This window comes from Leptopilina heterotoma, unplaced genomic scaffold (genome assembly GCF_015476425.1).
Source record: "Leptopilina heterotoma isolate Lh14 unplaced genomic scaffold, ASM1547642v1 Lhet_134, whole genome shotgun sequence".
Taxonomy (NCBI): domain Eukaryota; kingdom Metazoa; phylum Arthropoda; class Insecta; order Hymenoptera; family Figitidae; genus Leptopilina; species Leptopilina heterotoma.
This window is the reverse complement of record NW_025110853.1, coordinates 2,954,664-2,973,958: the sequence shown is the minus strand read 5'-3', so window position 1 is coordinate 2,973,958 and position 19,295 is coordinate 2,954,664. Positions and strand designations below refer to the sequence as shown.

Sequence of the window (19,295 nt, the reverse complement as noted above, 5' to 3'; positions counted from 1 at the left end):
AGAAAACTACTTTTTAATTTTAAAAGAAGAAATTTTTGTTAAAAAAATATCCTAATTCTTGAAACTTTTATAATTAAAATTTAATTCTTTGGAGGAATTTGGTAAAAATTGTAATGCAAATAATTAAATTCGAATAACTAATTTTATTAGAAATATTTGAAAATAATTACAATTTTTCCAGAAATTAAATTAAAATTGTATAATATAGGTATTTAATAATAATTAAATTTTTACTTCAAATTTTAATAAAATTATACAAAATAAATAAAATTCTTTCTAGAAATTTAATAAAGATTCTACTTATTAAAAAAATGGAATTCTTTAAAAAAATTTATCGAAGTTATGAAAACAATTGAAGTCTTTCAAGAAAAATTAAAATTGTTTTGAAAATACATAATTGAATTCTTCAGAAAAATGACATTTCGAAAATATTTGAATTCTTGCAAAGAAGTTTATTACAATTTTTGAAATTAATTAAATTTTATTAAAGAATTTTTTTGATATTTGTATTAAAAATAATTAAATTCTTGAAGAGGAATTGAGTTAAAATTGTATTCAAAAGAATTGAATACTTCCGAAGAATTTTATTATTTATAAAAATAATTGAATTCTTGCGAAGAATTTACAATAAAATTTTGCAAATAATTGAATTGTTTCAAAGAATTTTGTTAATATTTTAGAAAATTGTAATTATAACGAATTAGTTAATAAATGAATTTTTTATAATTCTGAATCTGAAATCGTTCAATAATTGAAGTCAACATTTGAAAATAAAAAAATTTTTAATTTGCAAAATAACAATAAAAAATTAAATGACGCGTTTCCTTGCAGTTATATAGATATAAAACTTGTTATTTATTTGTAAATTACAAAAAATTAAGTTAACTATTTAGTTAACATTGAAATTTTTATTTCAAATAAGGAAACTAAGCTATTTATTAATTATAAATCCACAAGTAATGAATAATGTAAAAAAAACAAATTTTTAAATTATTAATTAAAATTACAGTTTTAAGAATTTACTTTTTCGTTTCTTCTTATAATTTACTAGCTTTCTTCTCGTGGATAACCAAATTTACTTCGTTTCGCCTTTATTGCAGCTACTTCTTCTTTTCCAATTTCCTCTTCACTTTTTTTATAAACCCACGAATTAACCGGTGGAATTTTCAAATGAGACAACACTCTATTAACTGTTCCCAAAGGAAGTCCAGTATGTAGAACACCTGCAATTTAAATTTCATTACAATAGTCGATACATTAAAAAATTAAATTGATTGTTTGTCTATTACAGGCTTCGCTCTCAATAATTAATTTTAAAAAAGTAGCAAAAAGTAGCTTTGAGACTGAAAAAAGTAGTACAAAAAGTGGCTAGCTATCGAAAAATTAAATTTGACGACTAAAAAACTCGTTTTAGTCGATTCAAAAAAATCACAAAAATTTGATTCTGTATTTGTCTGACATTTTCCTGATTTCGATAAAAAATATTCACTGTTTTTCTTATCCTGATAATAACTTCAATTCTAAATTTTTATTAAATTCAATTATTTTCCAAATTTTCAGTTAGAATTCTTCAACAATTCGATTATTTTTAAAAATAATTTTTGAAAGTAAAAAATAAATGTTCTTAAATATAAAATTTATTTTAATTAAATTTGACAAAATTTCTAATTAATTTGAAATTTAAATAAAAATGTTTAATTTTTAAGAGAATTCCCAACATATATATTGAAAAAAATTTTATTAAAATTTTTCAGAAGAATAATTTTTTTATAATTTCTATTAAATTAAATTATTTTTACTGGAACAATTTTTGTTCAATAATAAATATATATAATTAATTGTATATCTTCCCTCAGGAATTAAGATTTAATTTAAAAGCTTCTTGAAATTTATCTATTTCTAAAAAAAATTCATATTATAACGCGTTTTTAATATTCAATTTTAATCTAAAATTGGAACTGAAATTAATTTTTAAATGAATTTTTATTAGAAAGTTCCACAAGAATTCACTTATTTAAGTATAAAAACAAATAATTAATAGAGTAATTGATTATTTCTTAAAATTGAATAAGAATTTTATCAACATTTTTTTAAAATAATTAAATTTCCAAACATTTCCTTAAAACTTTTGCAAATATTTTATTTGTTTTGAAATATTTCTTTGAATTTCTTTTTAACAGGTATAATCGATTATGTTAAAAATTTGTAATTAATAATTTTATTGTTAAAATCTATTAAAATATTGTTCAAAAATTGAATTCTCTTGAAGAGTTTTATCAGATTTTTCGAAAATAATTAAATTTGTAATAATTTAAATCTTTTGAAAATAATGTAGTTTTTTCTAATAATTTTAAATAAAAATTACGAATTTTACGAAGAATTTCTCTCAATTTCCTAAAATAATAGTGTTTGTTAGTTATTTTATTTTATTAAAAATTTTATTATTGAATTTTATTAAAATTTTTAAAAATTGATTTTTTTCGAAAATGTTATTAAAATTATTAAAATTATATTGAATTCCTGAGAAGAATTTTATTAATTTTTTTTGTTTAATTGATTTCATGTGAAAAATTTTATTAGTTTTAAAAATAATTTAATTCTTGCGAAAGATTTTCAAAAATTTTTTTAAATTTTGAATTGTTTCAAAGAATTAGATTATAATTTTTAAGAATAATTCTTTTATTTCAATTTTTTGCAGATTTAAATTTGTGCAAATTTTCAAACAAAAAAAAAGAATATAGTAGCTTATTTAGTGTCACAAATTTAAAAAAAAGTATTGAAATAGTAGCTAATCGTAAAAAAAGTAGTAAATAGATGATTTTAGTAGAAGATTGCGAAGCCTGCTATTATAATAAAAAAATTAAATTGAGTAAACTCTATTAATAACAATAAATAACTGTGAATGATAATAAAATTGTAAATGTGAAATATATAAATACGTACATAATGTGACGTCTGTATTTACATCATAACGTGTAGTACGTCTTTCGGAATTTATTTCATGTAATTTGCTAGTGTTCACTTCATTAAGAACATTACATTTATGACATCTTATTAATAACAATGATCCCAATCCGCGGCGATATTCTTTTTCTAAATAGCTCAAAGAAAGTACTTCTCTGCAAGTTGAACACCATAATCTTTTTCCCAGTTCCATAAGATCGACGATGCGACGTCCCTCTGGGGGTTTAATTTCTTCGTCTGGCTCTTGTACACCTGGCTGTTCATTTTCATAAAAAACTGTTTCAATTTCAGGTAGTCTTACAATTTCATTTTTTCCACTGACAATTATTTTTGCCTCAAGTATTTGCTCTTGAAGATTTTCTACTTTTGCCAATTCCTCATCGTCACTTAAATTCTCCTTTCGTGGACGTTTTAAAACAGATTTGTTAATTTCTTTCTCAGTGTCAACTTGCATTTTATTTAATTATCAATCAATTGAATTATAATTGTATTTTTATTTTTTAAATTTAAAGAGAAATGTGTTTTGTTTACATAACCTCACTCTATGTAAAACAGTAAAAGTAAAAAAGAAATTATTAGAGAATTGTCATGACAAATTTTGACAATAATAGTTATTAGTAAAATAAAAGTATATAAATACCTTATTTATCTTCTTTGGTAATAATTGTGATTATTAAAAAACGATTAAAAATAAAGTAGTTATAAAAACGATGTAAACAAACCAACTTATTGCTTGCACCAATAATGAACTTTTATATATTATTAATAGTATCTATAAATAGAGAATTATTTCTACGTTTAAGGGAAAAATTCTGGAGAATTCCCTAATATTCTTTTTTAGAAAATAAGAATTAATTTTTAAAGAAAGAAAGAAATAAAATGATAAACAATCATTCTCTTTGATTCGAATTTGTTTTTGTCGATAAGGCAGAAAACAAAGGAATAATTAAAGTGCGCCACCTGTGATGAAATTTACAAAATAAAATGAACATTTCCCTTAAAAACAAATATGGCGACTTTAATGATGCAAAACATTAGTGCACTTTAAGAAATGATTAGTCTCTTTTTCATAAGTGATTTCGTAAATTATTAAAATAATAATGGATATGGGATTAAGTACAACACTTTTGGCTGGTGATCCACGTCTAGTGGATCACATTGTTGGCCAAGTTAAATCGCAAGGAATTTTCGATCAATTCCGAAAAGAATGTACAGGCGATGTTGACACAAAGGTATGTAGACAAAATGTTTTTTTTTATTTAATTTCGACTATTTTTAAACTTTCCCTGACATTTTTGTTCCAGATCTATAGTTTATTGTTATTTTTAACTTCGAATGTTGTTTTTCGCTAGATTTTCACGGTAACAACTACAATTTTCGAACCTTTAGAAAATAATTTTCAAAGAAACAAATATTTGAAGTTAATTGCTGTGTCCAATTAAGAAGTGTTATTATTTATTATAACTTTTTGAAATTATTTATAAGACTTTAAAATTTTATAGATTTAGAGTTAATATTTTTTTAATTAATAACAGGGTTGCCACTAGTCAGGGAAGTCAGAGATTCTTATTAAAAGTACTGGAAAAAATTAAATTTTAGGAATTCGTAAGAAAATTCTGAATTTTTGTGTCGTTTTTGTTTGGCTTATAAACTATGAAATTTCCACGAATTTTAATTCAAAACCTTCAATTTTTTCTATTTCTGAGAATAATTTTTTTTAAATAACATTCTTCAAAAACTATGAGAAAATAATTATTACTTAGAAATTATTTAATAAATAATTCTTCTTGAAAATTTCGAAATTAATTAAATTTTGAAAGAGTTACGTTTACAATTTTCATAATTAGATGAACTACAAAAGGTTTAAATGAGAAATTTTATAAAATTTCAATTTTTAATTAATTTAATTAGAAAATTTAAAGAACTTAGATTTTTGAAAAATTTAAATAATTCAAATTCTTCTGAAATTAGTTAAATTTTTTAATATATATTTAATTTGTAATTATTAAAAATAATGGATTTATAGAAGAATTTTAGTTAAAAACACTAAAAACAATTGAATGTTGGAGAAGTTATACAAATGATTGCAGAAATTCAATTATTTTCAAAAGTAAAAAAATTCTCAACAGAAATTCAGTTAGGTATGTTAAAAAGTTTTCAAAAATTTAATAAAATTATCGTCAAAATTTCAATTATCTTTATAAATAATAAAATTCTTTTCCGAAATTTCATTATTTTAATGCAATGACTTTCAATATCTATACTATTTTAATAAAATTTTCTAAAAGAATTCAATTATTTAAAAAAAACTTTAATAAAATTCTACGCAAACATTCAATTATTTTCATAAATAATAAAAATTTCATTGGCCTTCAATTATTTACAAATTTTTTATAAATTTTTTCTCAATAATTCAATTCTTTTCATAAATAATAAAACTTATCACAGAATTTTAATTATTTTTAATACAATTTTAATCAAATTCCTGTAAAAATGTGATTATTCTTAAAAAAAATTGTTTAACTCGTCAAAAGAATTCAATTATTTAAAAAATTTGTTGATAAAATTCTACGAAAAATTAAATTATTTTTGCTGTTTCTGTTATAGAAAGAAAATTTTTTTCAATTATTGTAATTTATAATTTTTGTAATTAATAACTTATAATTTTTATAATTAAATGTAATTTTTTAGAATGTTTTCTCTTGAAAAGGATGGTGACTACCATCGAAACGTCGAGACAATTATATTAATAATAAATATGTTGACTAACTAAAAATTGTCTTAAAAATTTTTTAATGGAAAATTTGGATTCTTTGGCCTAAATAAACCTCAAAACACAAATTAAATTATTTTTATAAATAATAAAATTCTTTTTAGAAATTCAATATTTTTGCTAAATAATATAACTCATCGCAAAATTTTAATTATTTTTAATACAATATCAACAAAATTCAACAACGGAAGAAAAAATCAACTTTATATTATTAATACAATTTTAATCGAATTGATTTAAAAGTTAATTTGAGTTAAAATTTTAGATAATAATTGAATATTAAAAGTATTATAGCATGGATTTTTAGAAATAATTGAATTTTGAAAAGGTTTCAAATTAAAATCTTTGGAAATTTAAATTTTTCATACTTTTAACTAACAATTTTGTAGAATTAATTTTTTTGAAAAAGTTTACAGTCGGGCCTCCGAACTGTACGCTTTCAAACTGTACGCTGTCGCCAAAGTGTACGCTGGCTTTAGTTTTTAAGTGCTCCACAGTGTACGGTGGCGCTACTAAATTCAGTGCCGTATATTTGAAAATGTTGCCTTTTAAGGAAGAATCCACTGGCTATTTGTATATAACTGGCTATTTGTATATACAAGAGGCCATTTAAACAAAAAGAAAGAAAGAAAGAAGGAAGAATCTGACGGACAGTCAAATCAAAAGTTATTCCAATGTCATAATTTCGTAATTTAAAAAAACAAATTAAATTTTAAATTCGTCTTGTTGGAAAGGCGAAGAATTTAATTTTGAATATTTAAAACAATTAAAAGTTTCATTTGAATAAAAATTACAATTTTCTGTCAATAAGAAACATTTGTTAAATTTTAGGTTATGTTACTTAAATCATTCATTATTGACAAAAAATTATCATTTTTATTCAAATATATATGTAAAATGTTCAAAATTTAGAAAATTAAATTCCTTACGCTTTTACCAAAAGGAATTTAAAATTTAATTGGACTTTTTTTTAAAATACGAAATTATGACATTAGACTAACTTTTGTTCCGATTGTTTATCAAATTCTTCCTTAAAATTAAAAATTTTACTGATTTAATCAAATTATTTTTTTTTCCATAATTTGGATAAATCAGTGGACTTCTTTTAATTTCATGAGGCAATACATTTTGGTTAAAAAATGTTAATTTTTCTAACATTTATAATTTTAAGAATAATATATATTTTTATGATTTTAATTAATTTTAAATCTAAAATTATGTATATTATAGTCCCAGACGATAAATGAGGAGCAACAAGTTTTCAAAACTTGATAAATTCCTATTTCCTTATTATTTCGAGAAATCGAAATAAATGACTTTCCTGACATAACCACTCAGTTAATTTCAAAATAAAAAATTTGTAATATTTAATGTTTGTAACAATGTTTTTATATTTAATACGTTCTGTTTTTAATCAAACTTTCACATAATAAAGTAACTTTAAGGTTTTGGTAATTTGTTCTAATAACAAACATAAAAATTAAAAGTCAACTTGGTTATGTCAAAAAGTTTTTAAATTGAAAATTCGCTGTTAATAAATTTTTTTTAAATTTAACAGGGACATGAGGATTTGTGAGATATTTAAATTATTAAATTTATGTTTATCTCGATTTTAAAAAAATTATATTTATCAACTTTTGAAAACTTGCTCCTTAAATATATAAGTGTACAGTCCTGAAAATTAAATAGTGGGGATGAGTTCGTCAGCGTACAGTTTGAAATCAAGTGGAGGGGTTATTTCTGGGGTACCGTACAGTTCTGCGGCCCGACTGTATTTGAATTTTTTTTTAAATTATCTAAAGTTTTTATTTTCTATTAATATATTTAACTGTAGAATTTCGGAATAATCGAAATTTCGTAACATTGAATTGTAAACAAATGGAATCTCAAAGAACTTTGTTAACTTTAACTATTATAAAACATGAAGAAATTTTTGTTGCCACTCTGAATAATCAAATATGTAATAAAAAATTAAATCAAATCAAATGAAAAAATTTACAAAAAGTCAGAAGAAAATTATTATAATTTTATTTTTTCACAAATTTTGCATTAAAATGAAAAATTTTTTTTACAGCCGGCCTATCAAAATTTGAGGACACGTGTCGAAAGTTCAGTTAATACATTTTTAAAATCACAAAACTGGAAGCCGGATATGAACAAAAATCAACTTCGCGAGACATTAAGAAAAAATATTCACGATGCATCATTTCTCGACGTGGGTGTTGAACGAATAGTCGATCAAGTGGTAAATCCAAAAATTTATCCCGTCTTTATGCCACAAATTGAAGATGTAGTTTATAAATTTCTCGGTATGGAGAGGCCAAAGCCACGCGAAAAAAATGGATCATGTGTTCTTAAAGATTTATTACCCAAAGATTTGGATCCAGTTTCACCTGAATCTGATAGAAATAGTTTAAAGGAAGAATCACTCGAATCAATGGACATTAGTTTTGAGGATAAAATTAATGGAGAAAAGGAAAAAGTCAATAACGAAGAAAGTAAATCAACTAAAAGTGAAAATGAAGATAATAAAGAGGAGGAAGTGAAAAAAATTGACGATTTAAAAAGTGGGGATGATTGTAAAAATGTCGATGATTGTAAAGAGGAGGAAGATACAAAAAAAGTTGAAGATTCCAAGAAAGTGGATGATTCGAAAAACATTGATGTGAAAAATTCAGAAGAATTAAATGATTCAAGTAGGAAAAGTGATGATTTTAGGAAAATTGATGAATGTAACAAAATTGATGAGACGAAAAAGGAAGAGGAGGAAATTAAATCAATGGATGAAGTAAAAAATGGACAATTTGATTTAGATGAAAATTCAATGGATGGTTTTGAAAAACCTTTGAATACATCATTGACAAATCTTAATTCTTCATTTAGATCGGACGACAAAACCGAGGAGGAAGAGGAAAGTCCACAATTTGAGCCAATTGATATAATGAATTTCAACGAATCCAATATTTCAAATGACTCTCATTTGTCCGGTATTTCTGAATTAACAAGTCATCGGTCTCGTAGTCCCGATTATTCCAATGATTTCTCGAGAGATAATTTCGAATTTTCCAATCAGGATCAAGATTCTCAATTAAGTAAAGTCTCGTCAAATTCACGTCTATCGATTGTCACCGATTTTGGCTCATCGAATCAGGCGTCAAATACATTTTTCAATTCCAACGATGATAGTAAGGACAATTTTAAAATTATCAACGAGGAGGCAAAGTTCGATTTCGACGATATTAATAAAACGAAGGAAACTCTTTCCGAGAAGGAGAAGGATTCGAAGAGTGTTAAGAGTCTCTCGTCGAGGGAAAATTCACGTGACGAGACTGATGTTTCGAAAGAAAAGTGTGAAAATCGAGAGATCAAGGAGAAGAGTGAAAGAAGTGGGAGCAAGGATAGTAAAGACAGCAAGGACAGCAAGGACAGCAAGGACAGTAAGGACAGTAAAGACAGAAATGAAAGTAAGGACAGGAAAGAAAGGAGCGATAGTAGAGATCGAAAGGTGAAAAGCGAGAGTAGCAGGGATAAGAGCGAGTCTTCCAAATCCAAAAAGGAAAAAAGTGATTCTAGGGATTCGAGAGAATCCAGAGATTCAAGAAGACACAAGGACAGAAAAAAGAGTAGTTCCAGCAGTTCCAGACATTCAAAGTCAAGAAAGGAGGGCGATCATTCACGGGAGAAGCGAAAGGACACTCCGGAAAAGACGAAGGATAAAAAGGACGAGAGGGACAAGGACAAAGAGGAAAGAAAGGAAAAGGACGAGCGAAGGGAAAAAGACGACAAAAAAGAAAAGGAAGAAAAGAAGGAGAAGGATGAGAAGAAAGATCAAGAAAAACAAGAAAACACTCCAGATGCATCAAAAAATCTAAAGGACATGTATAAAGAAAAAATACGTGAACTACGCGAGAAAAAAGAACTCACCGAAAAGGAGAAGTTAAATAAAGACGCAAGTAAAGAGAAAAAAGATTCCTCGCGCGACAAGAAGGACTACAAAAAAGATCACAAAACATCCCGAAGTTCAGAGCGTCACGATAAAAGTTCAAAATCAAAAACCACCGATTCAAACGACAAGAAACGTGACGATCGCCGTCATTCCAATTCCAAAGACAAAAGTCGAAGTTCACGAAGCGATAAAGATTCACGTCCCAAAAAAGATGAGAGAGAAACTAAAAAAGAATCATCATCATCGACATCATCATCATCAAAAAGTGACAGTCAATCATCAAAAGAAAAGAAGCAACGCGATGATAAAAAATCAAAAACAAAAGACGATCATTCAAGTATAAAGAAAAATTCCAACGATCGTCGTTCAACCGATCGCGATGGTTCCAATGGATCAAATGGCAAAAGTTCGCAAAAAAGTTCATCGACAAAAAATTTATCAACGACACTAACAAAAGAAGCCAATAATACAACAACATCCAGTGGTGAGACATCCGAAGGAATTGAAGATTCACAAGAGAAAATAAATCCCAACGATGTGGAAACAATGACTAAATTTGAAACCATTGGGAAAAGTGACGAAACTTCCCTTCCATTAAAGAAACGTCCCCTCTATGACGATTCGTTCAGAACTGAACCGAAACGATCAAAAATTGAAACATCGCCAAATATTAAAGAAAAAGAGAAAATTGTTCTCAAAATAAGTAAGGGGAAAATTATTGATAATAATACACCCATTGAGGATATCACCCAAGTACCGGATGAAGAACGTGTTCAAATAATCGAAGTTCCAGCTGATGATTGCGAGGAAACGGAAATAATACCAAACATGACATTAGCCGAAACGGCAATGATCATTCTACAAGGGGATTTAGTCGATCAAACAAAAATTCACAACGATCAGCAAAAGAAAGAATCGAAATTATCACTAATGGAGGAATCGATTCGAAAATCATTGGACGAAATGATGTCCGATCAGAAATTACTCGAAAGTGGGAATACAGTGTCAGAGCAGGCGGTTGAAACCGAAGCCGAGAAGAATCTAGACGGGGAAATCGAGGAGAAAACAGCGAATGATACACAATTTTCCGAACTTGAGAAATGTTTAGATTCAAATAGAAATTCAGAGGCAAATTCCGAATTCGACGAATTGGATGAGACGAAAGGTTCGGAACTCGAGAAACATTTACAAGAATTCGACGATGATTGTGATGATACACTGGAAACAATTTGTGACAAAGAAGGAGAAGAAGAAAAAGTAGTCGAGAAGGATATTTCTCAATTCGAGATGGATAATATTGAGGAGAATCTGGAGAAATTAGAAAGAGGCGATTTCCATTGGGAAGAAGAGAAGAGTTCGACAAATGAGTCGAACGATATTTCAATATCCAATCAAGAGAAATTGAATAAATCCGACAATGATAAGAGTTTCGAGAAAATACTCGCAACAACACTCGAATTACGTGTCTCAATGGGTATAAAACACTCAACTGAGGATTTAATCCGAAATGTTAAAATCGAACACTCAATCGGTGAATATTCGCAAAATCGAAACAAAATCGAAATTATTCCCAAGGTAAAAAATGATACCGAAGATGCTTGCATGTATTTTGTACCCGATAACGAAAGGTACTTGAAATTCACAAATTTTCTCGACGCTTTCGAAAAGGAACTGAATTCAACAGAACATGACTTTGTCGACAAAAACAAAGTCGTCGATAAAAGCACAGATGTCGACAACAAGAAAGACGTCGATAAAAGTACAGATGTTGATAAAAAGAAAGACGACGATAAAAATAAAGTTCCCGATAAAGAAAAAAGTGCCAATAAAGAAAAGTGTGTCGATAAGGAAAAAACTGTCGATAAAAACAAAGAAGACGTCAGTGAAGAAATTGATGATAAAAATGTGGAGAAAAATAAAATTGTCAATGATGTTGATGTTGATAAGGAAGTGGCGAGTATTGAGGAGAATACATCCGACGAGAAGAAGAAGAAGAAGAGAATGGCACCGCCGAAGAGGAAACTATCATCGAGTCCATTGAGTGATATTTTATTGCATAATGCGAATAATAATAATGATGGAAATAAGGAAACCGAAACGGAAGTTATTGATGAAGGTGAACCAGTGGCGAAGAGAAAAAAATTGGGCAGACCAAAGAAACAGAAACCAAGCTTAAGCAGTTACAATCCATCGGGATTAATGAATGGTGAAAATTTTGTATTCCCTCTGAGTCCCGAAAGTGATGTTTCAGCGACCAGTGAAAAAATAATTGCCCCACAAGTCAAAGAGGAAAAAAGGTAAATTTCTTCAATTTTTTTTTTTTAGAAAATTATTTTATATCTTCTTAATTCTACATTATCATGGCTTATTTTTTTTCTAACTAAAAATAATAATCATTTTTCATTTTTTTCTTTCAGTATTTATGACAAAAGTTTAGGAAAAATCAAATAAAAGTTAAAATATTTTCAAAAGTTAGATCTTAAAAAATATAAAGTAGAATTTTAAATGAAACTAATTTAAAATTAATTAAATTAATTTCAGTTATATAAATAAAAATTAACGCAAAATTGTTTTATATTTAATGAAATAAATGCAATTTTCAATAATCAAATAATAATATTATTTTTCTTATTATTATTATTTTTATTCTTCTTATTATTATTCTTATTATTTATAATAATAATATTGAGGAGAAAAGTGACCAATTAAATACATTTTGAATAACAATTTTTTACATTTTTGTTTAATTTTAGGAAAAATTAATTATTGACTATAAAGTTCGATTTTTCCTTAGATTACAAGCAAACTAATTAATTCTTACGCAGCAATTTTTTAGACAAAAAATGTGAAAGAGCTTTTATAAAATAACGCTTCAATTGCTTAGATATTCATTCATTTTCATAATTCTAAATTAATTTTTCTAATTAAATTAATTTTAGTAAATAAACTAATTTTTCGTTAAAAACTGAAAACAAAATTAGTTTTAATAATAATTATATTATAACTAATAACTTAATTCTTTAGTAAGAATAAATTACAAAAAATTATTAAATTAGAAAATTTATTTCTATATAGGTAAATTAATTTTAGTAGGTAATTCAATTAATTTCAAACATTAATAAACAATAAATTAAATTTAGGCCTTGGATATCATGACTTTTTCGACTTTTTTTGATTATATTTTAAAAATGCAACTTTTTTTTGCTAATTCTAAAAAATTGCAACATTAAACTTTTCTTCCAAATATTGAAAAAAATACCACATTTTTAGTATCAAATGCAACTTATTTCGATTTTTATAAAGTATGGATAATAACTATAGACAAATCTTTTAAAAATTATGTTTAAATATTTTTTCTAATTAAATTTTCAAAATATACAATAAAAAAGATTTTGAATAATTGAAATCTTGTAAAATTTAATTGAAAAGAATTGATTTTGTTCAAGTATTATATTACAATTTTGGAAAATCAACTTTTGAAGAATTTTCATTGCAAATTTTGAAAATAATTAAATTCTCAAAAAGTCCACTGGAAAATCTTCAATATTTAAAAATGAAAATTCGATTTTCTTGTATTTTTAATCGACTGAAGCGACTTTTTTTGCGTCTTAAAGTCAATCCGAGGCCTGTAATTTCAAAAATGAATTAAATTAAATTAATTTCAATAAATATACGGGTTAAAATCAAAAAATCGTTGAAATCTTGTCCTGGATAAATAATAATTTGGTTGTTAAAAATTCATGATTTTAAATACAAACATCTTGCAGAGTATAATTTTATCTACAATACCTCGTTATTAAATTTAATTTTTTATTGATACAACAGGTACAAAATAGTAAAAATATGTCCAAAATGTCATCGTGTCCCTATATACATTTTACGATATAAAAAAATTTTTAATTCAATTTTTTATTATATAAAATAAAATTTCTCTTCGTGTACGTGTTCTCCAATGTATAAAGTGTAATATAGGAAAGTGGTCAGAATTTTTATAACACTAAATGCGAAATTTAAAGAATTTTTAACGTGTCCCCAGATTTGAAATTTTTTAATGTCATCGTGTCCTCACACACATATTTACCGGTTTTCAAATTGAGATCACAATTAAAAGTTGTAAAACTATGAAATGAATGAAGTACGATATAAATTTGATAATACGTGAGCATAAAGAAATGTCAAAATCAATTTAAAAATCAGTAAATTGATATTTTGATAATAATAAGAAAAGAGTACATCTTCTTTTTGTCATCGTGTCCACAAGTTTTTTTTTAAGGCGAACATTTTTAAATGGTAATTAATGTATAAAAAAATTTTCTAGTATACGTATATTATTTGTGTAAGTACACAATTAAAACTAAATTCAAGTTTTTGAATAATAACAAAAATAAAAATTCATGTTTATTATTTTTTGTCATCGTGTCCCGTCCGACATATCTTTTTTTAGGAGTGAAGTCAGACGTTACATAGACATAAAGAAAATTTCTAAAATCTATTTGGTTAGTTATCAAAAAATATTTTCAGAAATTCATATTAAAACGATTAACACGCTAAATAATATGTTATTATCATTTAACAGGTAAATTCAGTAATTAAATAATTAAACTAACTAAAAATAAAAAATTAATATTATTACTATAAACTTTTTTTTGTAATTTCATCATATTGAAATAGGTTAAATATGTGATTACTAAAAAAATATTATTAAGCTAATAAGTATTCCTTGATCTTGCATTTTATTATTTTTGACATATTTTAGAACATAACTAACAAAACAGACAATTTTTTCAACATTTCAAAGATTTTATTTTCTTTTAAAAAGTTAGGCACATATTGTCGATTTTTTTATTTTGACCCATACATAATAATTAGTAACTTAAATTGTTAGTAAAAATCAATTTATTTACAAGGAAATTAATTTTATCAATTAAATAAATTCTTCTAATTAAATTATCTTCGAAAATTAATAATTTAATTTGCCATCAATAAAAATAAAAATACAAAAATGAATTTAATTGGAAAAATTATTTCTGTTAATAAATTGATTTTAGTAATTTATTTCTACTAATTAAATTAATTTTAGTAGTTTGTTTTTACTAACTGAATTAATTTTACGAATTTAATAATAATTTCCAAATAATTGAAAAATGAATAGTTAATACAATTCTTGAGTAAAAAAAAATTGATACAAAATTGAAATAGAAAAATTTAGAAAAATTTATTTAAAAAAAATTAAGCATTTGATAAAATTTGTTTTACAAAAATTGACAAAATAACTCGTCGAGAAAGGAATTTATAATGTAATTCTAATAATAAATTATACTTTTTTTTCATTTTCTTACAAAAAAGATTTCTGTGAATTCCTGTCACCGTTATGCAATAGAGCAATGTTAAGAAGATTAAAAAAAATGACTGCAGCCAATGTATAAAAAAATTTTTAAATACAAGTGTAAAATTCGAATTTCTGTAAGTATTGTCGAAATTCGAAACTTATTTTCGATTTTAAATGCCGTTTTATGATTCACGTTTTACAGACATCACGCTCGTTTGCTTTTTCAATTTTATCTGTATTACAGAAAAAAAACACTTGCACTTTAATTTTATTTTTGAATCGATTGTGTTGATATTTTAATTGCATTTGATTGCAAGCAAATAAAAATGGCAGGGATCACAGTTCGTCCCCTTTTTCCCCTATTCCCCTTTTTTTCCCCTTTTCCCCTATTTTTTCCCTTAAAAAAAATAAATCCCCTAAATCCCCTTAATTCAAATATTTTCTCCCCTATTCCCCTTTTTTCAGTAAATTTTTTTTTGAAAAGTAAAAATTATGATTTAATAATTTTTTTAAAAGATTTTACAGGGTTTTCAGCGTTCAGGAAAGTCAGGGACATTTTTATAAATTTAATAAGAAAGTTAAAATTTTTTGTGAATTTAAAAATTTTGTAATCTAACAAGACTAAATTGGTTTTTATTACTATTTTTTACTCTAATTCGATATTAATTTATTCCTCACCCTAAAAGAAGTAATCTTGATTTAATGCGGAATCCTCTAAACTGAATGCATATTTTCCTCTTATATATGGTATCAAAATTAATACTCTTCACTTTAGAGGATTTTTCTCTCGGATATTATTTGCAAATTGTAGTTATGAACTGATGAAGAAAAGTTAATTTTATGCACTAAATTTAATGTTTTTAATTAAATAATTATATTTCATAACTAAAAGTTAATTACTTACATTATTTAATATATTTATTCCTTCATTTATTTCCTTTAAATATTCAATGTTTTTGACAAATGTCAATAATAAAACATCAATTAATTAATTAATAATAAAAATAATATACATTCAAGTCGAATAGTTTTGTTTTGAGAGGAAAACATTAAGAGGATATTAGAAGAGGATTTTTCCTCTAAGTACGAGATTACTTTTTTCTTATATTTTATTAACTATACTATAGTCGAAGAAGAAATAAGGAAAGTAAAAAGTCAGGGAATCTTTTTCTCAATCCTTGTTGGACACCCTGATTTTATTTTTGTAAAATGTTTAAATAGCGCGCAACATAAAACAAACCTTAGAAAACTCCATATTATACCGTAAAAAGAAAAAATGGCTATTTTTTCTTAAATTATTTAAGAAAAAAGGAGCAAAAGAAGTAAGATTTAATCCAAAAAGCTGTAAATAGAAGGAAAAATAAAAGTTTAAAAAAATAAACCCTGTATGTTGTAACAAAATAATTTTTATCGTGTTTTTCAAAATCCCCTTTTTTCTTTTGAAAAATCCCCTTTTTTACCTATTTTCAAGTGAAAATGTACCACTGTGATTCCTGAAATGGAAATAATTTTTTTCAACTGAAGAAATACTGCCAAGGCACATTTTTTGTTTGGCAATTTTTTCTATAAACTCAACGGATTTTTGTGGTGAAAAATTTTAATGTTAAAAATAAATATTTATAATAATTATAATTGTGACAATAAAAAAATTATAATAATTATAATAATTATGACAATGCAAAAATTCTAATAATAACAAAATTATGATTGTTATTAAATAGTTAATAATTAGAATTAAAAAAAAGCTTTCATCAGTTTTTAGAAAGAAATGAGAAAAAGAATGTTGATATTGATAATTTAATTAAATGATATTCATTAATTACAATTGTAATAATTATTTTTATCTTTTGCTTTCAGCCGTCAAAGAAACAATCAACGATACTCGAGCGACGATTTATACAAGCCACGACCCTTATTTGCAAGTTCATCACGACGGAATAGAAGATCGAATCAAGCATAGCAAGTAATAGACTTTCTACGAATCTAAGTATTTTACTTCCACTTATACCAAACTTTAAATAATGGCTAGCTTTAAAATTTTCAACTTCCGTTCTTATATTATAAAAAAAACTGTTCAATATTATTAACATTATAATGCCTTATTATATTTCATACATTCTCTATTTTTCTATAATTAACGCGGAAAAAAATGCTTTACACTAAAAATACAATATTAAAAGTTTTCGCGACTAAAAAAAAAAATGTCGGAGTTCAGAATCAAAATTAGACAAACTATTGGCACATTGTATAGTTAAATTTATTATTATCATTATTATTATTATTAATTATTATTAATAGAAAAACAGATTAGATGCGAGTCACTTAAGTGCTTTGTGAAAACAAAATCCGTTTTCTTTTGTCTCGAAAAAAGAGTGTTGTTACAAGTTAATTTAAATTGTTAAGAAATGTTTTAAAAAAGAAAAGTTTTCTTTAACACGGTGAAATTATGGTTTAATTTCAAATAAGTAAATTTTGTTCGATGTATGTAGATTATTTTTCATTTTTTTTCAAATATAATTGAATGTTTTTTTTTGTTCAGCCAATTTTTAAAATAAAAATTAAAATAGAAGCACTTTGCTTAAAGTCGCACTTAATGCAAATGTAAATATTAAAAACTTGTATATATTATAAAAAATATTTTATATACTCATTACATAATTAAGTAGACATTTTGTATTTTCTTGTTAAACAATGAACCACTATATAATTCGAAATATGTATAAACATGTGATATGTTTCTAATATGCAAATTGTTTTCGATTTTATAGTTAAAGAACTTAATAATAAACTAATCTTTTTATTCAATTACTATTCTTATTTCTTCAAAAATTTCATTGTAATACAAACAATTTTTTTATGGAACTTTTTATTTTTAATTATAGAAATTAGAATTTATACCTAATTAAATTAGAATTATTAATAATATTTTTTCTAAACCAATTTTTTATTGTATTTAATTTTTGTATTAAAATCAATTCAGAACTACTCCTTCAATTTGATTCATAATTAAGCTTTTGATGAATCAATATAAAACTAATTTCCTAATTTAATTCCACATTAATTCTAATTAATTGTAAAACAATTTAAATACTGAGTTCAAAAGAATTATTTCTCGAAAAAAAAGAGAACGTTTTTCCTTCGTTTATTAGCTACAATTTTTAAAGAAATTAAAAAAAAATTAAATCAGGGATTTTTATTCAAAGTACTGGAAAAATTAAATTTTTTAAATTTATAAGAAAATTCTGAATTTTGTCTTTTTTGTTTGCCTCATAAAATATGAAATTATATCGATTCTATTAAAAAACCTTCAATTTTTTCTATTTCTGACAATAATTTCTTTTTGAATAACTTAATTCTTCAAGAAATATCATATAATTATTACATAAAAATTATTTAATTAATAATTTTACTTGAATATTTTAATATATGGGTATTTAATTAATTATTAAAAATAATGGATTTATAGACGAAGTTTAGTTAAAAACGTTTATAAAAATCGATTTTTGGAGAAGTTACAAATGATTGCAGAAATTCAATTATTTTCAGAAGTAATAAAATTTTTCGCAAAAATTCAATTATTTTTACAAATAATAAAGTTCTTTTCCAAAATTCAGTTATTTTCAAAAATTTTGACAAAATTCTCGGCAAAATTACAATTATTTTCAAAACTTTTTCTCAATTCAATGATTTTCAATATCTACTATTTTATAAAATTTTCCAAAAAAATTCAATTATTAAAAAAAAATATTGATACAATTATTATTTACAAATTTTTTTATAAATTTCTTAGCAATAATTCCAAAATTTTCATAAATGATAAATTATTTTTTTACAGAAATTCAATTATTTTCATAAATAATAAAATTCGTCAAAAGAACTCAATTATTTAAAAATTTGTTGATAAAATTCTTTGAAATAAAAAAATTGATTTTATAAAAATAAATTTCAATTAAAAGTTGAGATAATAATTGAATACTAGAAGCATTGTAGGATGAATTTTTAGAAATATGTAATTGAATTTTGAATAGGTTTCAAAATAAAATCTTTGAAAATCTGAATTTTTCAACTTTTAATTAACACTTCTGTAGAATTAATTTGTTTAAAAAAGTTTAATTAAATTTTTTTCTAAATTATTTGAAGTTTTCATTTTCAAATATATATTGAATTGAAGAATTTCCCAATAATCGAAATTTCGTAAAATTGAATTGAGGCCTTGGATCCAATAACTCGCCCGACGCTCGAAGGCACGCGCTAATACCAGTCGGGTAGCAGTGAGTGGCCCA

At 24.4% G+C, this 19,295-nt stretch overlaps 2 protein-coding genes across 2 annotated transcripts; one reads left to right on the top strand and one right to left on the bottom strand.

Annotated features, from left to right (window-relative positions):
- Positions 1-785: 785 nt before the first annotated feature.
- Positions 786-3,868, bottom strand: LOC122513125. Its single transcript, XM_043629398.1, has 3 exons — positions 3,605-3,868; positions 2,944-3,506; positions 786-1,223 (listed from the first exon to the last, which is right to left on the bottom strand). Exons 2-3 carry the CDS (start codon positions 3,416-3,418, stop codon positions 1,048-1,050), a joined length of 651 nt encoding a protein of 216 aa, XP_043485333.1. The 5' UTR covers positions 3,419-3,506; positions 3,605-3,868; the 3' UTR covers positions 786-1,047.
- Positions 3,869-3,955: 87 nt separating this feature from the next.
- Positions 3,956-17,411, top strand: LOC122513124 (dentin sialophosphoprotein-like). Its single transcript, XM_043629397.1, has 3 exons — positions 3,956-4,196; positions 7,812-11,980; positions 16,870-17,411. The coding sequence occupies exons 1-3, from the start codon at positions 4,065-4,067 to the stop codon at positions 16,970-16,972; spliced, it is 4,404 nt and encodes a 1,467-aa protein (XP_043485332.1). The 5' UTR covers positions 3,956-4,064; the 3' UTR covers positions 16,973-17,411.
- The last annotated feature ends 1,884 nt before the right edge of the window (positions 17,412-19,295 follow it).

Coding starts and splice junctions, on each gene's coding strand:
- LOC122513125 (XM_043629398.1), bottom strand. CDS start 3,418: ATGCAAGTTGACACTGAGAAAGAAATTAACAAATCTGTTTTAAAACGT. Junction 1,224..2,943: donor AAATACAGACGTCACATTAT/GTACGTATTTAT, acceptor TTTAAATTGCAG/GTGTTCTACATACTGGACTT.
- LOC122513124 (XM_043629397.1), top strand. CDS start 4,065: ATGGATATGGGATTAAGTACAACACTTTTGGCTGGTGATCCACGTCTA. Junction 4,197..7,811: donor CAGGCGATGTTGACACAAAG/GTATGTAGACAA, acceptor TTTTTTTTACAG/CCGGCCTATCAAAATTTGAG. Junction 11,981..16,869: donor CAAGTCAAAGAGGAAAAAAG/GTAAATTTCTTC, acceptor TTTTGCTTTCAG/CCGTCAAAGAAACAATCAAC.